Raw genomic sequence first — 17,636 nt, 5'->3', positions numbered from 1 at the left:
TAGGTGGGTAATATTTAGAAATAAAAATAATTGAGGGGCTATTTATAAATAATAAAACTTGGGGGACCAAAATTGAATTCGTTAATTTCACCAAACGAAACGTAAAATCGGTGAAAATTTCACAGAATTGGGTCACTCCAGCTGAAGAATCTTTCGACTCCGCCTAAGCTCAAAGATTTTCCGGGGAAGTTTTTCTGTGGAAACAAACATGGTCAGTTTTCCTTCTCACTTTAACAGTCTTTTCTTTCTCTTCAAATCGATCATTACATTGTTCGTTTTATATGAGAATACTGTTATTTGATGACTTCCAGGCTTCAATTTTAGTTTGTTTGTACACTCGATTTAAGAAATTACACTATCGGCGTAGATTTGGGGTCTGGATTTAGAGTTTTAGTGCTTGTAATGTAGATGTGATTGTGAATTGAAGGTGATCTGTGTTTATAATGCTTCACGATCATTGGGTTCGGATCCAACTTTTTATTAGGTCTAGATCCTGCACGTTTTTTTTTTTTTTTTTTAAATAAAATTATATGTTTTTGACAATCCTATATATACATGTATATTATATAAAGCTCACTGTGCTTTGAAGGAAAATTATGCATTTCCCTTGAGAGCTTGACTTCTTGATCAATTTAGATCAAAAAATTATATTTTTAATTTGATTCTTTATATGGAGCTATATTAGCTGTGAACTATGTTATCGAGCAAGAGTTCTTGTTAGCGTGTGAAAATTCCTTTGTGTAATGATTAAATTTATTCATTAAGATGTATCATTTTTATTTTCGCTCTCTTTTGTGATCAGTTTATAAAGATTTTTACTTCGAATTTGTTTATACTGATCAAGTTAGATCAACTCACTGTACTTTCTTGACTGAGTCTAAGACCAGACCTTTGGTACTGCAACAAAAGGGAATTTTATTAATCTTTCTGTGATTGAGATACTTGGTATCCTATCAGAATACTTACCCATGTAAGTAAAAAGATTTTGACTAGTTACTTAAGTGTAGAAATGTGCTCTATTGATGGCTCACTGTAAATGTGTTTGAACTTGTAAAACTTTTTTGCCCTACTATGAAGTGAGTGTGAGACTCAGTTTGTGACCCTTTATTTGGACGTTGCTGCAATTTTTTTCTCATTAGAAGTTTGAGATTCGGTTGCTGCAACCCAAGTAATGGTTTTATTATTAGGATATTTTGAGATATTTAATTTTTTTTGTTTGCCTGTTTGTTTTGGCAGGAGTCATGCCCATCTGTGAAAAACATCCTTCTCCTTGATTCTGAAGGCAAGCGTGTTGCTGTCAAGTATTATTCAGAAGACTGGCCAACAAATAGCACAAAAGAAGCTTTTGAAAAAGCTGTGTTTACCAAGACCCAGAAAACAAATGCCCGGACAGAAGGTAGTCTTTCTTTCTTTTGATTTTCTTTCAAGGTGTTTCTGTCCAAGTCATTGTAGGTGAACCATGTGCCATCTAATTAGTCTTGTTTCCTTGGATATCCCCTTGAATGAAGATTATGTATGCCTGTAAATATTTGGTCTCTGCGCTGTTAGCTGTTAGTTAAATACAAGGATAATGTCCTATTTGATACTAATTTACCAGCTGGCCTGCTTCTCTCTGTCCATTATTGGAAGTTTTGCATGCTTGCCCGTTTTTTTGGAATCATGCATATTAATAGTTATAAGTATCCCATGTTTGATATTTTTTTTGTTTAATTAGTAAATAAGGTTATTTCCTAAAGGATTTTGCAATGCTATTGGTAACATTATGCGAGTAACAGTTTTTTGTGCTTTTTAGTTTAGATATACCATTTGCTTTATTTCATTCTTATTATCATATTTTTCTACTTAATCTACAGCGGAAATTGCTATGCTTGAGAACCATATTATTGTCTATAAGTTTGTTCAAGACCTTCATTTCTTTGTTACGGGAGGAGAAGAAGAAAACGAACTCATCTTGGCCACAGTTCTTCAGGGCTTTTTTGATGCAGTTGGTCTTCTTCTTAGGTCTGCTCTTTTCATTTTTATAATCCATGCTTCCTGTATGCCTGCTTTCCATAAGCTCTAATATTTCACCCTGAAGTTTTAAATGCTTTACCATTTGTATTGGTTTCAATCTTCTTCCAGAGGCAATGTAGACAAGAAGGAAGCTCTTGAGAACTTGGATCTCATTCTATTATGCCTTGACGAAATTGTTGATGGCGGGTATGCAAGTTTCCTCTGTTGCATGAAGCATTAGCAGCATCCTTTGTTTGTCGTTTATATACTATGTAGTCATGTGTATCGAGTCTTGGTTTTGTTGAGCCCCACCTCCACCCTCCTCCCCCGACCAACTACAAATTCACCTTGGCCTCCCCAGATTTACCTAATTTATCTTTGTGCAGCATTATCCTCGAGACTGACTCTAACGTTATAGCACAAAAGGTGGCAAGTCATAGTATGGATGCCGGGGCACCATTATCTGAGCAGGTATGAACATTCTCTCCTCAGAAATTATGCAAACCAAACTGACTACACTGTCATCATTCTCATGCATTTTTGGTTTTGCAGACAATAAGTCAAGCTCTGGCAACTGCTCGCGAACATCTAGCGAGATCTCTTCTTAAATGAAGAGTGACTCGGATTTTAACAAGAGAAGCAAGAAGGGAACAAGTAATTTTGTGTGTTTGGAGTGACTTGATGTGCAAGTCTTGTAATTTTTGAGCTATAACATGTTCTCACCAAAATGTATTTGCATATGAGACTTCTACTTCCCAATATTAGAGTTCCTTTTTTCTTATCGGCATTACTTACTTTTGGTCAATATCATCTTCTCTTCCCAACTTGTTTCATCTTCTTCTTGTAAACTTGATTTGGATATATATATTTAAAAAAGGGGTATAACATCATATGGTCAGTTTAGCAATTTTAAGAAATAGAAAAAAGGATAGACAATATGCATCTGAAACTCATGCCAATAAGGGGCTAGTTTGGCTGTGATCATTAGTCTCTTAAACACTGATAAAATTTCATTTAGTAATTTATTTTAGAAAATTTGTAAAATTTTAAATTGTCTTTAAATATTCTGCTATAATTAGCCTTTAGAACATTAACAGAAACAATTTTTGAATGACCAACAAAAGAATCATAGTAGGTCATCCACATGGCACCAATTACTTCTAGGGTGAACATTTGACCTGAAAAACCTGCAAATCCGACCAACCTGAATTTTTACAAAATCCGTCAAATTTGGGTGAAATCCGATCTGAACTCAACATGGTTTGGGTTGGGTTTGGATTTTGAAATTAAGAGCACACGAGTTCGAGTGTAACCCAAATCAGAACATAATTAAAAAAAAATTATCAAGACCCAATTTGTAAAAAATCAGCATTACCAAACTAACAACAAAGTTAAAAAGAAATGTGAAAAGTAAAAAAAATTCAAAAAGTGTAAAAAAATTGTATTTTTGAATTTTTTTTTATCAAGGCCCATTTTCGGCCCAAAACCCATTGTTGGACCAATCTCACCTGAAACCTGATCCAACCCGATCAAACACAAATCCCAAAATCACCCCAAACCTGAATATTTTGGACTGGATTCGGTACCATTTTACCCGAAACTCACAAAACTCAAACCCGATGCACTCAAAACCTGACCCGTGTACACCCCTAACTACTTCCACTAATGGTAAAACAAAAGAGAAAAAAATAATGGCATTTGTATTACATACTGTCAATACTTTGACGCTTTTTACATGAAACAAGAAATGGTAATTGCCCTTACATCTTTTTTTTATAACTTCCAAACAATAATATTGTTTCATCTTTACTTATACTTTCTTTGGATTACAAGTATTAAAGCCATAATAATGAAACATCAGCTAAAGTAAATACCACAATATTTTTCAGCAGTACCATTGATATTTCAACTTCAAATAGTAAAAATGTTGTATATATATATATTTATATTTATATATTCATTTGGAACTTGAACACCTTCTCATTGTTAGTGTTGCTTCAACTAAACTGGATTATCATGTCTAATCACTTTGGGGTTATCATGAGTACCATTCCCTTCTTCCACAGTCTCTCCATGTCTTTCCAACTACATAATAGTTAGCAAAAAAGAAAAAATAAATTGCTTCAGCCATTTCCACTTATAATGCACAAGTGAACTCAGTAGTTTAAAATGTAAGAAAAATGATCAAGATGGCGGTCATTGGATGAGAACATAATCTGCATTACTCGAAAAGAAATCACCAGCAGTTGGGGGCAAGTTATTCCGAGAAACTTTGTTACGAACCTGGGCATGAGTTTCTGCCTCATGCTGAAACATCTTGACCAGCTCTTGTAGCTCCATCTTCCTAACTTGGACCTGTGCTTCGGTGATGGGTTGTTTCAATCCAAGATAAATCAACCCCATTATAATTAGGATGATTCCCACACCGAACAGGAGGGCTGCAAATAGACCGAACGCATATGGCGTACTCTGCGCACCAGGGATTCCATCAACATTGATTCCAAATAGCCCGGTGATTATGGAAAGAACTAGGCCGCAGCCACCAAAGACGGCCAGGTTGTGTGTTACTCTAAGGCTTCTGTCCTGTATTATGAAGTTGAGGAAAAATGAGACTTGAAATACAAGGCATGGTTAGCTATCATCAACAAAAAATCATAAGAATTTTTAATTTTGTGTTCACAAACCTGCAACCATGCGCGGACGGTGCTCTGCATCACATCTTGAATGGTAAAAAGCCGGCCACGAACAGCTTCTTGCTCCTCAATCATTTCTCTTGTACTCTTTCTTATTCCTTCTAGCAAGGTTCTTGTTGTGTTTCCTCTCAAATGTTGGAGAAGCTCAAACACTATCTCTTCTCTGGCATGAAGTGACCACTTTACTCTGATAACCTGCAATGTAACTGCAACATTAGTACATATGCTAACTATGCCTTATTCACCTGATTGATAGCATTTATATGGGCAGAACTAAACAGAATCACTCTCTAATATTCCGGTTGATTATTAATTATTTTGTTTTTTATTTTGGACTCCTCGCTAGCAATTGCATTCGAGATGGGTAGTAGCTCAAATGGTTAGGCACATAGTTTGCTCCCACAAAATATGATGTTTGACTCCCTCCTAAGCACCTATGTAGCAATTACTATAGTTTGTTGGTCGCCAAATATTGTAAGGTTAGGAGGCATCCTAGTTTTAAAAAAAAAAAAAAATTGTTATACAAGTATCAGTGAGAAACTCGAAACTTAGACTTTGTGAGAGAAAACTAGAAAACTGACTGTTTGAGCTACTCCATAGAGTATTTACGGATGATTATTATGGCTGCGTGAAGGCCATATGAATCAACATAATTAAATCGACGGTGTTCAAGCCTCCCCATGCAAGACCCGTTCTCTTACTTTTGTTCTTTCATTTAAAAATATAATGAAAGAAAAAATTGAAATTGACACTGAGCCAAGTCAAATGCAAAGAGAATTAATTTCTTATCAAATACTTAAGCCCACCCAGCATTTTAAATATATACTGATAAGTTTACTGCTTCTATCCTTGTGAAAATTTCTTTGTAATGTTCATTCTAACTACGAGAAGTGACATACCTGTCTTGATAACCTTGTGATTTCTTGGTTTAGAATTACACTAAAAAGATTCAAATCCTCTTGGTTCCTCCTATTAAAAAGGAAGTTACAAGTCAGCAATGTGGTTATCTTGAAATAGAAGAAAACTCGGATATGAAGCAGAAAACCGAAAGGCATTTCATGGGTTATGGGAAAACCTGTTCACAAACTTCAATTCGATTTCATCTGCTGCACCAAATATGGATTTACGAAATAACCTACAAGAAAGGAACACGCCCAAAAGATTAAAATTAGTTAACATGATCTGCGTGTAACAGGGGATATGCGATCACCATATCATCAATACTACGAAGATTTAAGAAACTTGCATTAGAGATACCTATCATCCCATCGAGTTAGTCGAGAAGTAAGTTGTGCTATGATTTCATGCACTGTTCTTGGTGTATGATAACCTCCAGCAGCAAGAAGTTCCTAACCAATGAAGAGCCACAATGATATTTAGTATTATGAGTTATATTTATGATAATGCAAGTCTTCTAGACTAGCCATTAGCTTTTTTTTTACTTGATTGTCCAATTTGATTTACCTGAACTTCTGTAATACCCAGCACATTTATGTTTGACACAGGTCCTTTTAGATGCAGTACAGTAACTAAAAAGTTCTGTGCTTGCCACGATCGAAGCACAACAGGGATGTCATCTTCATCAATGAATGGATCACCAGCTGATTGTCCCAACAGCTCAAATAACAGTCCTCCAGCAACTCTTACTGGGACCTGAAAGTGCACAGTGTTAAAATAACTACTTAAAAAAATTGTTAAAAGAATAATTTAAAAGCAAGCAACAATATCACTCTATTTTTCTTTTGTTTATGAAGAAATGGTATTTCCTTCGAAGTATTAATTATTGCTCTATGCAAAATGAGTCTTCATAATTTTGAAACATAGACAAAAAAAAAAGTGTACACTAGAGATTAAGAGTAAAGACTCTCAAAGTATAGCAAATTGAGAATTAGTGTTGCATTGCACCGTTATAATTTGTCATACAGGCACATGGTGATAAAAAGCACCCTTTTCACCCCAACACTTCCCTGACCAACTAAAGCTGTCATGTAATACATGGACTATTTCTATTATAGAGTTATCAAACAAATATACCAGCAAAATAACTATTTCCAAAACATAAATATTACCTCATAAAGTAGGTGTTTCATTTTGTCACTTATCAGTTTACTCTCATCTCTCAATGCCAAACTAATGGCAGGATGTAACCACTGAGCATTACCGAGCCAACCGTCAATAGAGGGGTGACCTGCAGACACATGGCACCACCATACAGGCCCTGCTGGACGCTCCCAGTACGGAGCAGCTAACTCTGCAACAGTGAAGTTGTATTCATCATCCATGGAATCGAGCAGCTGAGTTGCCCATCCATCATCAACTTGTACAGTCTGTACAAGCTCGAAAATCCTACCCCACCCAATAGGTACCCAGTGGCTACCATCATATCTTTCAGAGCTTTGAAGTTGTCCTAGCTGATGAACCGGACTACCTTTGTCATCATCGAACGAAGCAATAACATTGGCTCTTTGCTCAGTTACGGATGCAGCCTCCACTACTTTGTTCCTATCTAGCTTTGGAATTGAAGTCTCAGCGATACCATTAGAAGGCACACGCACCCTTGACTGATTATCCACATTGATATGTTGTCTATGTGGGGTTTTAGAGCCAGGTTTTGAGTTGGTTGATTTATTTTGACCTCTAATAAATTCAAAAGCACAAATAAGTCCATCAGTCCAGAGTTCATTTCCAGGCACGGTATTGGTATCTCTACTTGGATAAGTTCTATGGCTTTCGGGTTTCTTCATTTTATTTCCTAGCAAATAAGTTTTAGTGTCATCTGTAAAACTCTGGTTGTGCTTCTTCCAAACATGAATAAAAGATCAAATGAGTCTCAAAAGTAGGCCAATCTACAATGAACAAGAACTGGTATGAATACCTGTTTCATGGAGTATTCCCACAATAATATATAAGAGAAAACAAGTTTCTGAATTAGCTATATTGGCATCATAAATGGTTCACCACCACAGATAAGCTCCAAAAATGTCATCATCCCAAGCAAAATATTAAGAATTTTTTAAAAGATAAACAAAACAATATTACAATCTAAAAATCCCTAAACCCCAACTTTTCACACTCCAAACTTAAAAAGGAATATAAAATTAGACAACCCCAAAAGAACCCATTTTGGCATTTTGCTCAAGGGATCCCTTTGCTTAATTCCTAATATGAATCGATATTATTAATTACCCAACCACTAAAAGTTACAAACAATGCCACCTCTAAACTCTAAACCAAGAAATTGCATCAAATAATACACTATTTCCAGTTTATGTATACACAAAAACAACAATAAGCATATGAAGAACATAAATGGAAACCACAAAATAACAAAACTGTAAAGAGAAGGAGATAATTACCAGGGAGTGAACTAAAAGATGAAAACTTTGAAGATTTTGAATAGTTACAAGTGAGTTTTCGTAAGGAGGGAGAAGGAGAAGAAGTTCACAGAATGGCATATATAAAAGTAAAGATAGCTAAGCGATCACACAGCATTTACCACAGGAAAAAGTGATTTATATATAAAAAAGTATCAAATTTGTGTGTACGTGTAAAAGCCACAGTAATACAAATATCTTGAGCTATCAGTTTCACACTTATATTCGATTTCAAAACCATTGAGCTGCTATTCCAGAGAAACTTGAAAAAAAGAACATGAGTTGCTATAAATATACATATATGTGATTATAATATAATATTCATATCAAATTTGTGTGTTAAAGCCATAGTAATACAAATACCTTGCGCTTTCCACTTTTTCTTTCAATTTCAAAGCCATGAGTTGCTATTATTCCAGAAAGGGTTTTTTTTTCCTTCAAGATCCATGAGTTGCTAACATGCGCCTGATTCATTTATTATTATTATTTTAAATTTTTCCAGAAAATTGGTCCCAAAAATCTTTTCAACATTTATGCTTTTGTTTCACTGTATTTTTTTTCACAGTTAAAGTTTGAAACTTTAGACTTGTGACGTGTGAGGCATATCGTTGTCTTGTGTAAATATGTAAAGTTAATTTACCAAATAAGCCAATTTTTTTTTTTTGACAATTATAACTACTCACTCTAGCTAAAAATTTAATTTTAATGATTATAGTATAATAATTTATTCATGATAATCATAAATATGTAAAAATTAAGGCAAAACTCTTACTTTTTATATTTTTAATTATTTCCCTTTTTTTTTAGCTAAAACATGAAATTAATGTGTTTTGATAAATTATAATTTAAAAATGTTATGAGATGCAAAAATAATATTATAGTATATAATAATTTATATATTAAATATTTTTTAAAAATCAATATATTAATGTGGTTTATTAATATAAAATTACTAAAATAAAATATGTTTAAAAATATATAATAAATATAAAAAAATTTAAGATTCAAATATTGTTTATATTATTATCATATTAATTTATTTTAAATATTTTAATTTTGGTTAATATCTCTTCTATGTAATAAGTGTGTGTAGATAATAGAAATTCTTAGTTTTAATGGTTTTTTATTTTTTTCTGTTAAGTTTAATGGAATATTCTTATATTTAACAGTAGATTGTAAACACGACTTAAACTTAAATAAAATTAAATAAATAAATAATTAAACAAATTAAAATATGATATTTTTGAGATATTTTACAATGATAATTATTTAAAAATAATAAAATCACATATTTTATAACTTAAATAAAATTTAATTTAACTTAAACTTAATACTATATTAAACATATAATATATAATATTTTATTATCACTGTCAAATTCAAAAATTACAAACAAAAAAATTAATTAAAATATGATATTTTAAAGATATTTTATGATAATTTAAACAATTAAATCATATTTATTTAAAAATAATAAAGACATCTTATAAATTTGTGTAATAGTTTATTTTTTTATCAAGTGATTAAAACTCTTTTTCTTCAGCAAATTCACCAAAGGATATTGTGAGATACATTAGAAACTAAAAATAATTGATGCATGTATACAATATATATGTCATATAGATATATGTTATGTAGCTATATAAATATATATGTAAAGATTATTGATATAAATATTTATATATAGTGTAGAACTATAATTCATTATATTAAATATATATAAAAAAATAATGAACCAATTTTTATTAAAATTATAGACAATGTCTACAACTTTGAAACTAAGAAAATGTGCATTGCACAAAGCAACTTTTAGAAAAAGCTCAAAGTTGGGTTGTGCCAGCTTTAGCTTTTAGTTACAGCTTCTGCATAAATTATTCAATTAACTATTTTCTGACTATTTACCAAATAACTTTATTGCACAACTTTTTCAAAAAGCATATTTTAACTTTTATAAAGTTGTACCAAATTTACCCTTAATAGTTTGAAGAAACCACAAAAATTAGACTATTAATTTGATAGTGAAGTAATCAAGAAATAATTAACGTCAATATATATTTGAAAGACAAAAACAAGGGAATACAACAAATAACCACCAAAAGCCAACAATAGCATAGCTAATACAACACCGACCTAGCTCACCACGAGGAAATAACCTCGAGACAAATACAATAACAACAACTAACAATACAATGAAAGACCACACATGGGAACAATAAAACTATAACAGGAACATACACAGAAAACTAATTAATCCTTAGGCAAATGAACAGAAGCACATAGAGGGGACTTCAATCAACTTCTTGCTGCAATCTTATTACAATCTTAATCCCCAACAAATATGTGCTATCAAACAAAATATATTTGTCTCACTGATAGATATATAAAATAATTTTTCTATATGGCTTCACTTTGAGTCCTATCGATAGAGTTTTCAGTGTTTTCGACGCGATATTTTTTTTATGACCGTGTATATTGTAGTTATTTAGAGCATCCAGCAAATTTTTAGAAAATTTCGAATAATTTACAGTACTGAAAACTAAGTTCAAACATGTTGTTACACTCGTAATTAATTTTTGTTATACGCATGTAAATTAACATGTTTGAACTTAGGGCTTAAATTGAAGCTGTACAGCATAATTCCCCATTATATATATATCAACAAGTAAAAAAATATGTGCTATTACATTCTTACCCATCACAAATAAAAAATAAAGACAAAAAATATTTTATATATTCACTGTACATTAAAAAAATTAATACTTTTGCATAAAAAAAAATCCCCTAACCGGTTTTTGCAAGTAAAAACAAGAAAACTAACTTATTGCTACAGTCCTCAAATAACAGCCCATATAGATATATTTAAAATCAAAAATTCATTCCTAACCCTAAATTTCTACCGCCTGGCAGCTCACACCTCACGGCGCCACCAGGTTTTCATATCTAAAGTTTTTTTTTTTTTCTGTATAATTTTTCTGAACTCAAACGATGTTTAAGCATTTGATTTCTATGATTGCTATATTATTTTGTGATGATATTTCTGTTTTTTTTATTATTATTATATTCTTTCATGTCTCTATATCAATATATTTTCGTGGCTGGCTATATATATATATATATATATATAAATAAGTATGTATTGACACAACCAAGTAGCTTGACATGACTTCTTGGACTGAAAAGAGTGATAAGAAAACTTCCACAATACTACAATAGTGTATGTATGTATAATGTATGTATTGACACAACCAAATATTGTAGGTGTAGTGACATGATGTTTTGTTGATGCAGAGCAGATAAGAAAAAAAAAAGGAAGTTTAGTTGTCTAAGACCGAATATTTTGGGTAAGTTTGATATGTTTTTTTCTAGTATTATTGAATTTTATGTATTTTTTTTGTATAATATATTATATTATATAGTGTGACCATGATATAGATCTATACTATCCAATCTGATATTGATATATATTGTGTTTTTTAGTTTTTGTTTTTTTACTTGATGATTTTCATTGTGATAATATTGATACTATGTAATGTTATTGATGGTATCATTGCACCTCTATTGTACTTACTGAGTTGTAATTTATAATCTGTTACAGACCATTGTAGCATTGCACCTCTGTTGTAATGTGTCATCATAAGTTGTGAACATGTGCATTTTTCTTTTATATTTGGTCACTTTAGTTCATTTGAGCTATTGAATTAGTTTCTGTTGACCTGTAGCTTTATTGTTCATCACAAATTAAGGAAATAATTGTTATTGTTATTGATTTTTATTGTGATAATATTGATACTATGTAATGTTATTGATAGTAGCATTGCACCTCTGTTGTAATGTATTATCATAAGATGTGAGCATGTGCATTTTTCTTTTATATTTGGTCACTTTGGTTCTTTTGAGTTATAGAATTAGATTCTGTTGACCTGTAGCTTTATTGCTCATCACAAATCAAGGAAAGGAAATAATTGTTGTTATTGTTTATTTGCAGAACAATGGCAAGTGCAAAAACAGTCAAGGATGTTTCTCCACACGAGTTCATCCAGGCATACGCTGCCCATCTAAAGCGATCGGGCAAGGTTGAGCTTCCAGAGTACACTGATCTTGTAAAGACTGCAAGATTCAAGGAGTTGGCTCCATATGATCCAGATTGGTACTATGTGAGAGCTGCCTCTGTTGCCAGGAAGATCTACCTGAGAGGTGGTCTTGGTGTTGGTTCATTTCGGAGGATCTATGGTGGGAGCAAGAGGAATGGAAGTCGTCCTCCTCACTTCTGCAGGAGCAGCGGCGCTGTTCTTAGGCACATACTGCAACAACTGCAAAAGACAAACATCCTTGACATTGATCCCAAGGGAGGAAGGAAAATTACTTCCAATGGTCGAAGGGATCTTGACCAAGTTGCAGGAAGGATTCTCATTGCTCCATGAGCTTTTCTTTAGGTTTATGTCTTGATTTGGTTTTTGAGACATGTTTTGAAACATGGTGATTCTTTATTTTCTGAGTTCATGTGATCTCAGTTGTTAATCAAGTATGTAAAGTAGCAGCACATGAATGTTTCTGACTTGAGGCTTTGAAGTTTTGACTTTCTGAGTAATGTTAAACTTGGTGGCATTTTTTGTTTTTACTATCAACATTTTAAATTTGGTGCTTTTGATGGTTGAAATTGAGTAACAATACTTTTGTTGTTCCCTTTTCAATTTTGTCCTTGTTTTGTCAAATTGAACTAGTGTGATTTAAGTGCTTAAAAATAGATAATGATATGGGGAGTAATGAAAGGTGAACAAACAAAAATTATCATTAAAGAAGAAGAAAATAGACTCTGTTTTTTTATTTATTTGTCAGGAAGAAGAAAAAATCCTATATCCTTATTAATATAGAGAAAAATGATATTTTCTTTCCTTATTCTACATCTCTATAATATTCTATATCCCTATTAGTATAAAGAAAAATTGTAAGACATACATTTGCTATATAATTTACTTATAATAAAAATTGGAAAATAATTTACTTTACCAAACTAATAGCTTGTGTATAAAAAAAAGAGAAAGATGTTAATACAAATTCAATGGAACTAGCTTTCATATGCATGGGAAAGAAAAGAATACCTTGGTACTTAACACTAAAACTAATACAAATATATTCAATATGAGAATTTATTTATTCTATATATTTTGAAAAAAGGAATGATATTCTATTTGAGAATTTAATATCATTATTAATCTTTTTTTTTTTGAAAGAAACCTTCACACATAATTAATACAAGTAAATCCTATATGAGAATGAGCTTTGTTTGAGTTACTAGCTTCAAGTTTCATTATTGAAAATAAGAACATGTGCTTTCTCTCTTTTTAGTTTAACATAGATACATATATTCTTTTACTATTTGATTGGTTTATATATATATATATATGTATGACTATACATAAGCTTTAATTGAGAAGTCAATATGCTTTATTGAAAAGTTTTTTTTTTTTTTACACATGCACTTGCTGTAGACTTATTCGGTCACTTTGGCCACAATCTCATTCACTTGTTTCAGTCTCTCCTAAATACCTGTCCTAATTGCATCTAGCTTACTGTTAGCATGAATTGGATAACTAAAATTTGACTCCAAACACAAAACTTTCCTCAAAATCAACTCAACAAACTCATCAGTTTCACTCTGCTGCTACAGCATTCATTTCGACATGTGTCTGAGTAACTTCCATGAATTCAACTGTCCTTTTAAAGAAGATGGTTTCCTCTTCATGTTCTTGCAGCAGCATTAGTAATAGAAATATGTTCTGTAACTCAATCCACTTTCTTAACTGTCCAAAAGTTTCTGAAGTAAACACTAGTGAACCAATTTGAACCATAAGCAGATCATGAAGCTGCTACTGTACTGGTTCCACTCCAATGGCAGCTGCAGCTGCTGCCCCACCCAATCGGTTTGAAGTTGTCTTGGCTGATGAACCGGACTACCTTTCTCGTCATCAAAAGAAGCAATAATATTGGCTCTTTGCTCAGTTACGGATGCGGCCTCCACTACTTTGTTCCTGTCTAGCTTTGGAATAGAAGTCTCAGCAGGAAACCATTTGAAGGCACATGCACCCTTGACTGATTATCCACATTGATATTTTATCTATTTGGGTGTTTAGAACCAGGTTTGGAGTTGGTCCATCAGTCCAGAGTTCATTTCCTGGCATGGTGTTGGTATCTCTGCTTGGATGAGTTCTATGGCTTTCGGGTTTCTTCATTTTATTTCCTAGCAAATAAGTTTCGGTGTCATCTGTAAAACACTGGTTGTGCTTCTTCCAAGCATGAATAAAAGATCAAATGAGTCTCATAAGTACTAGGCCAATCTACACTGTACAAGAACTGGTATGAATACCTGTTTCATGGAGTATCCCCACAATAATATATAAGAGAAAACAAGTTCCTGAATTAGCTATATTGGCATCATCAATGGTTCACCACCAAAGATAAGCTGCAAAAATGTCATCGTCCCAAGCAAAATATTGAGAATTTTTTTAAAGATAAACAAAACAATATTGCAATCTTAAAATCCCCCCAAACTCAACTTTCACACTCCCAAACTTAAAAAGGAATATAAAATTAGACAACCCCAAAAGAACCCATGTTGGCATTTTGCTTAATTCCAAATATGAACCGAAATTATTACTTACCCAACTACTAAAAGTTACAAACAATGCCACCCCTAAACTCTAAACTAAGAAATTGCATCAAATAATACACAATTTCCAGTTTATATACATACATACATACATAAAAAAAAGAACAATAAACATAATAAAGAACATAAATGGGAAGGCACAAAATAATAAAATTTTAAAGAGAAGGAGATAATAACCAGGGAATGAACTTAAAGATGAAAACTTTGGAGATTTTGCAAAACCATTGAGCTGCTATTCCAGAAAGATTTTTTTTTTTTAAAAATAAAATTATAATATAATATAATACATAGTCTGAAGCGTTACATAATTTTGATTTTCTAAAAAAGATAAGAAAAAGAAAATAATAATGACAATATAAATTTGGTGAATAGATTATAGATAATGGAAAGCGTCATTGCTTACCTACCACACTGTCACTTTATTACTATGACTGAGACCAGTTCATCACGCTATTCATAGAATTCTTCTGTTTCAGCCTTACCCCAAAACAAGAGAGAAGAAAAAGTGGCCACCATGAGTGGAAGCACCACCGCCGGAGCCACACATATCTTGGTATTCCCATTTCCAGCCCTAGGACACATGATACCACTCCTTGACTTCACACACCAGATCGCTTCCCAAACTCCAGACCTAACCATCACCATTCTCGCAACCCCAAAAAACCTCTCTCTCTTAAGCCCCCTCCTCTCCGCTCACCCTTCCATCCACACCCTACTCCTCCCTTTCCCACCTCATCCCGCCATTCCTGATGGCGTTGAGAATGTCAAGGACCTGCCCCCCGGCACATATCGTTTCATGTTCTCCGCCATGGCTGGGCTTCGAGAGCCACTCACCCAGTGGTTCCGGGACCACCCATCGCCACCGACCGCCATCATCTCTGACATGTTCTTGGGTTGGACCTACAACCTCTCCGTCGATCTGGGTATACGTCGGATTACGTTCTCCCCATCCGGCGCTTATGCCTTGGCCCTCATGCAATCGTTGTGGCGCGACATGCCCAAGCGGCGCCACCCTGACCCCGACGGTCAAAATGAGGTCTTTTCGTTCCCCGAGATTGCGAATTGTCCGAAATACCCTTGGTGGAAGTTGTCTGCTCTGTACCGTTCCTACGTCGAGGGAGACCCGGAGTCAGAAATTGTCAGGAACTCGTTCCTTGGTAATCGGGCGAGCTCGGGACTCATCGTTAACTCGTTCAGCGAGTTGGAATCGGTTTATGTTGACCACCTGAAGAAAGATTTGGGCCATGATCGTGTTTGGGCCGTTGGGCCTGCACGGCTTCAATCTGACAATCCAACTGGGCCCACCGAGAGAGGTGGCTCTAGCTCAGTCTCTGCTAACCACATCTTGTCGTGGCTAGACAAGTGCGGTGATCGTAAGGTTGTGTATGTGTGCTTTGGTAGTGAAGTTGTTTTGCGCAATGATCAAATGGAGGAGCTCGCAAAGGGTTTGGAGACAAGTGGGGTCCATTTTGTTTGGTCAGTTAAGCGACCCAATGGATCACACGTGGAGGGTGATTGTGGGAAGGTTCCAATTGGGTTCGAAGATCGTGTGACTGAAAGGGGTTTGGTGATTAAAGGGTGGGCGCCACAAGTGGCGATAATGCGACATCGAGCTGTGGGCGCATTCTTCACTCATTGCGGGTGGAACTCGATCTTGGAAGCCATTGTGGGCGGAGTACCGATGCTAGTGTGGCCTATGCAGGCGGACCAGTATGCCAATGCCACTTTGTTGGTGGACCACTTAGAGGTAGGAAATAAGGTGTGTGAAGGGAATCAAACCATTCCTGACTCGGCCGAGTTGGCTCGAGCTTTTGCAGAATCATTGGGTGAGAACCGAGTCGAAAGACAACGAATTGAAAAATTACGTGAAGCGACAATTCGAGCCACTAGGGAAGGTGGTAGTTCTACTAAGAATTTAGAATCATTAGTTGCCTATTTAAAAGAGATAACATTTTAGTAAGAAGTTTTGGTTTAGGCTTAAAAAGTATGTATGGAAAATTGGTATCGTATTTATATTTCTTGTTTTCAATCTATCTTATTATTCATGTCACTAACTTTTGGAAACATTTATTCTCATTTTCCTATCTTGATGTCGAAATATCCTGAGATTTAATGATTTCAACACTCAAAGGTAGATGGCTCCCTTCTTGCAAATCATTACTAGGACTAATAGCATTATCCTCTTTGAGGCAAGCAAGTGAACACTTGTTCTCCAACTCTTCATTATGACTAATAGCATTCTCTCCTTTCTTGAACCCTTCAAGATTATCTCCAAACTCACATCTTACAGCACTTGTCGATTCTTGTGATTGCACTACTTGCAAATCCTCACATCTCAAAGTGTGGATCAACTTCTGGTTCAAATTTTCCTATTCTTTTTTCATCCTTTGGATCTCCTTCTTTCTTTAACTTTTGGATCTCCCTCTTCACAAGAAACAACATGGAATTGTTAAGCCTGAGCTTCTTTAAAACCTTGAATAAAAAGGAAGTTTTGGGAATTTAAAAACTAATGAAAACGAAAACGGTAAATAAAATAAATAAATATGAATTAAAGGATTGACAATAGTCAAGAGTTCACTCTCCACTACTAAACACACTTTTAATTATTCATAAATAAAATTATCCACTATTTCCAAATCAAATTTTTAATTTCGCAGATAACACATAAACAATCATTATCCCAAAATCTCCCTCACGTATTTCATTGAAGCGAAACTCTCTTAATAAATTCTTTTTACTAAACAACCTAATGGAAAAGCACCTTAGATTTAATCTAGCATTAATTTTCATGGAGATGGGCTAATCGAAGCAACAAATCCAACAAACGTGTGATTCATTTAACCTATGTTTTTCAATATAATTAAAGAAGAGTTTGACCATAATTTTGAACTACCACAAACACTCAAGGCC

General features: G+C 33.9%; 4 protein-coding genes across 10 annotated transcripts; 3 read left to right on the top strand and 1 right to left on the bottom strand.

Moving 5' to 3' along the window:
• Positions 1-94: 94 nt before the first annotated feature.
• On the top strand, positions 95-2,882 carry LOC133801022 (coatomer subunit zeta-1-like). Its single transcript, XM_062239149.1, has 6 exons — positions 95-211; positions 1,237-1,396; positions 1,854-2,001; positions 2,122-2,199; positions 2,379-2,463; positions 2,545-2,882. The coding sequence occupies exons 1-6, from the start codon at positions 209-211 to the stop codon at positions 2,602-2,604; spliced, it is 534 nt and encodes a 177-aa protein (XP_062095133.1). The 5' UTR covers positions 95-208; the 3' UTR covers positions 2,605-2,882.
• A 792-nt stretch (positions 2,883-3,674) lies between these two features.
• LOC133800475 (uncharacterized) lies at positions 3,675-8,575 on the bottom strand. 5 transcript variants are annotated; one of them, XM_062238441.1, is made up of 9 exons: positions 8,423-8,575; positions 6,755-7,560; positions 6,150-6,338; positions 5,943-6,034; positions 5,761-5,820; positions 5,585-5,654; positions 4,677-4,880; positions 4,276-4,575; positions 3,675-4,077 (listed from the first exon to the last, which is right to left on the bottom strand). In XM_062238441.1, exons 2-9 carry the CDS (start codon positions 7,427-7,429, stop codon positions 3,994-3,996), a joined length of 1,674 nt encoding a protein of 557 aa, XP_062094425.1. In that variant the 5' UTR covers positions 7,430-7,560; positions 8,423-8,575; the 3' UTR covers positions 3,675-3,993. The 5 variants fall into 5 exon arrangements, with proteins under 5 accessions (XP_062094425.1, XP_062094421.1, XP_062094423.1 ...); XM_062238437.1 differs by having other exon boundaries at positions 3,675-4,575; XM_062238439.1 differs by having other exon boundaries at positions 3,675-4,575; positions 6,755-7,531; positions 8,423-8,553.
• A 2,280-nt stretch (positions 8,576-10,855) lies between these two features.
• LOC133801058 (small ribosomal subunit protein eS19x-like) lies at positions 10,856-12,677 on the top strand. 3 transcript variants are annotated; one of them, XM_062239182.1, is made up of 3 exons: positions 10,892-10,989; positions 11,348-11,400; positions 12,045-12,677. In XM_062239182.1, exon 3 carries the CDS (start codon positions 12,049-12,051, stop codon positions 12,478-12,480), a length of 432 nt encoding a protein of 143 aa, XP_062095166.1. In that variant the 5' UTR covers positions 10,892-10,989; positions 11,348-11,400; positions 12,045-12,048; the 3' UTR covers positions 12,481-12,677. The 3 variants fall into 3 exon arrangements, with proteins under 3 accessions (XP_062095168.1, XP_062095166.1, XP_062095167.1); XM_062239183.1 differs by having other exon boundaries at positions 10,926-10,989; positions 11,318-11,400; XM_062239184.1 differs by lacking the exon at positions 11,348-11,400 and having other exon boundaries at positions 10,856-10,989.
• Positions 12,678-15,136: 2,459 nt separating this feature from the next.
• On the top strand, positions 15,137-16,776 carry LOC133800472 (UDP-glycosyltransferase 89B2-like). Its single transcript, XM_062238435.1, has one exon. The coding sequence runs from the start codon at positions 15,241-15,243 to the stop codon at positions 16,681-16,683; it is 1,443 nt and encodes a 480-aa protein (XP_062094419.1). The 5' UTR covers positions 15,137-15,240; the 3' UTR covers positions 16,684-16,776.
• Positions 16,777-17,636: the final 860 nt, after the last annotated feature.

Source organism: Humulus lupulus, chromosome 9 (assembly GCF_963169125.1).
Source record: "Humulus lupulus chromosome 9, drHumLupu1.1, whole genome shotgun sequence".
Taxonomy (NCBI): domain Eukaryota; kingdom Viridiplantae; phylum Streptophyta; class Magnoliopsida; order Rosales; family Cannabaceae; genus Humulus; species Humulus lupulus.
The sequence above is the reverse complement of the archived record's forward strand: the minus strand, read 5'-3'. Positions and strand labels throughout refer to the sequence as shown.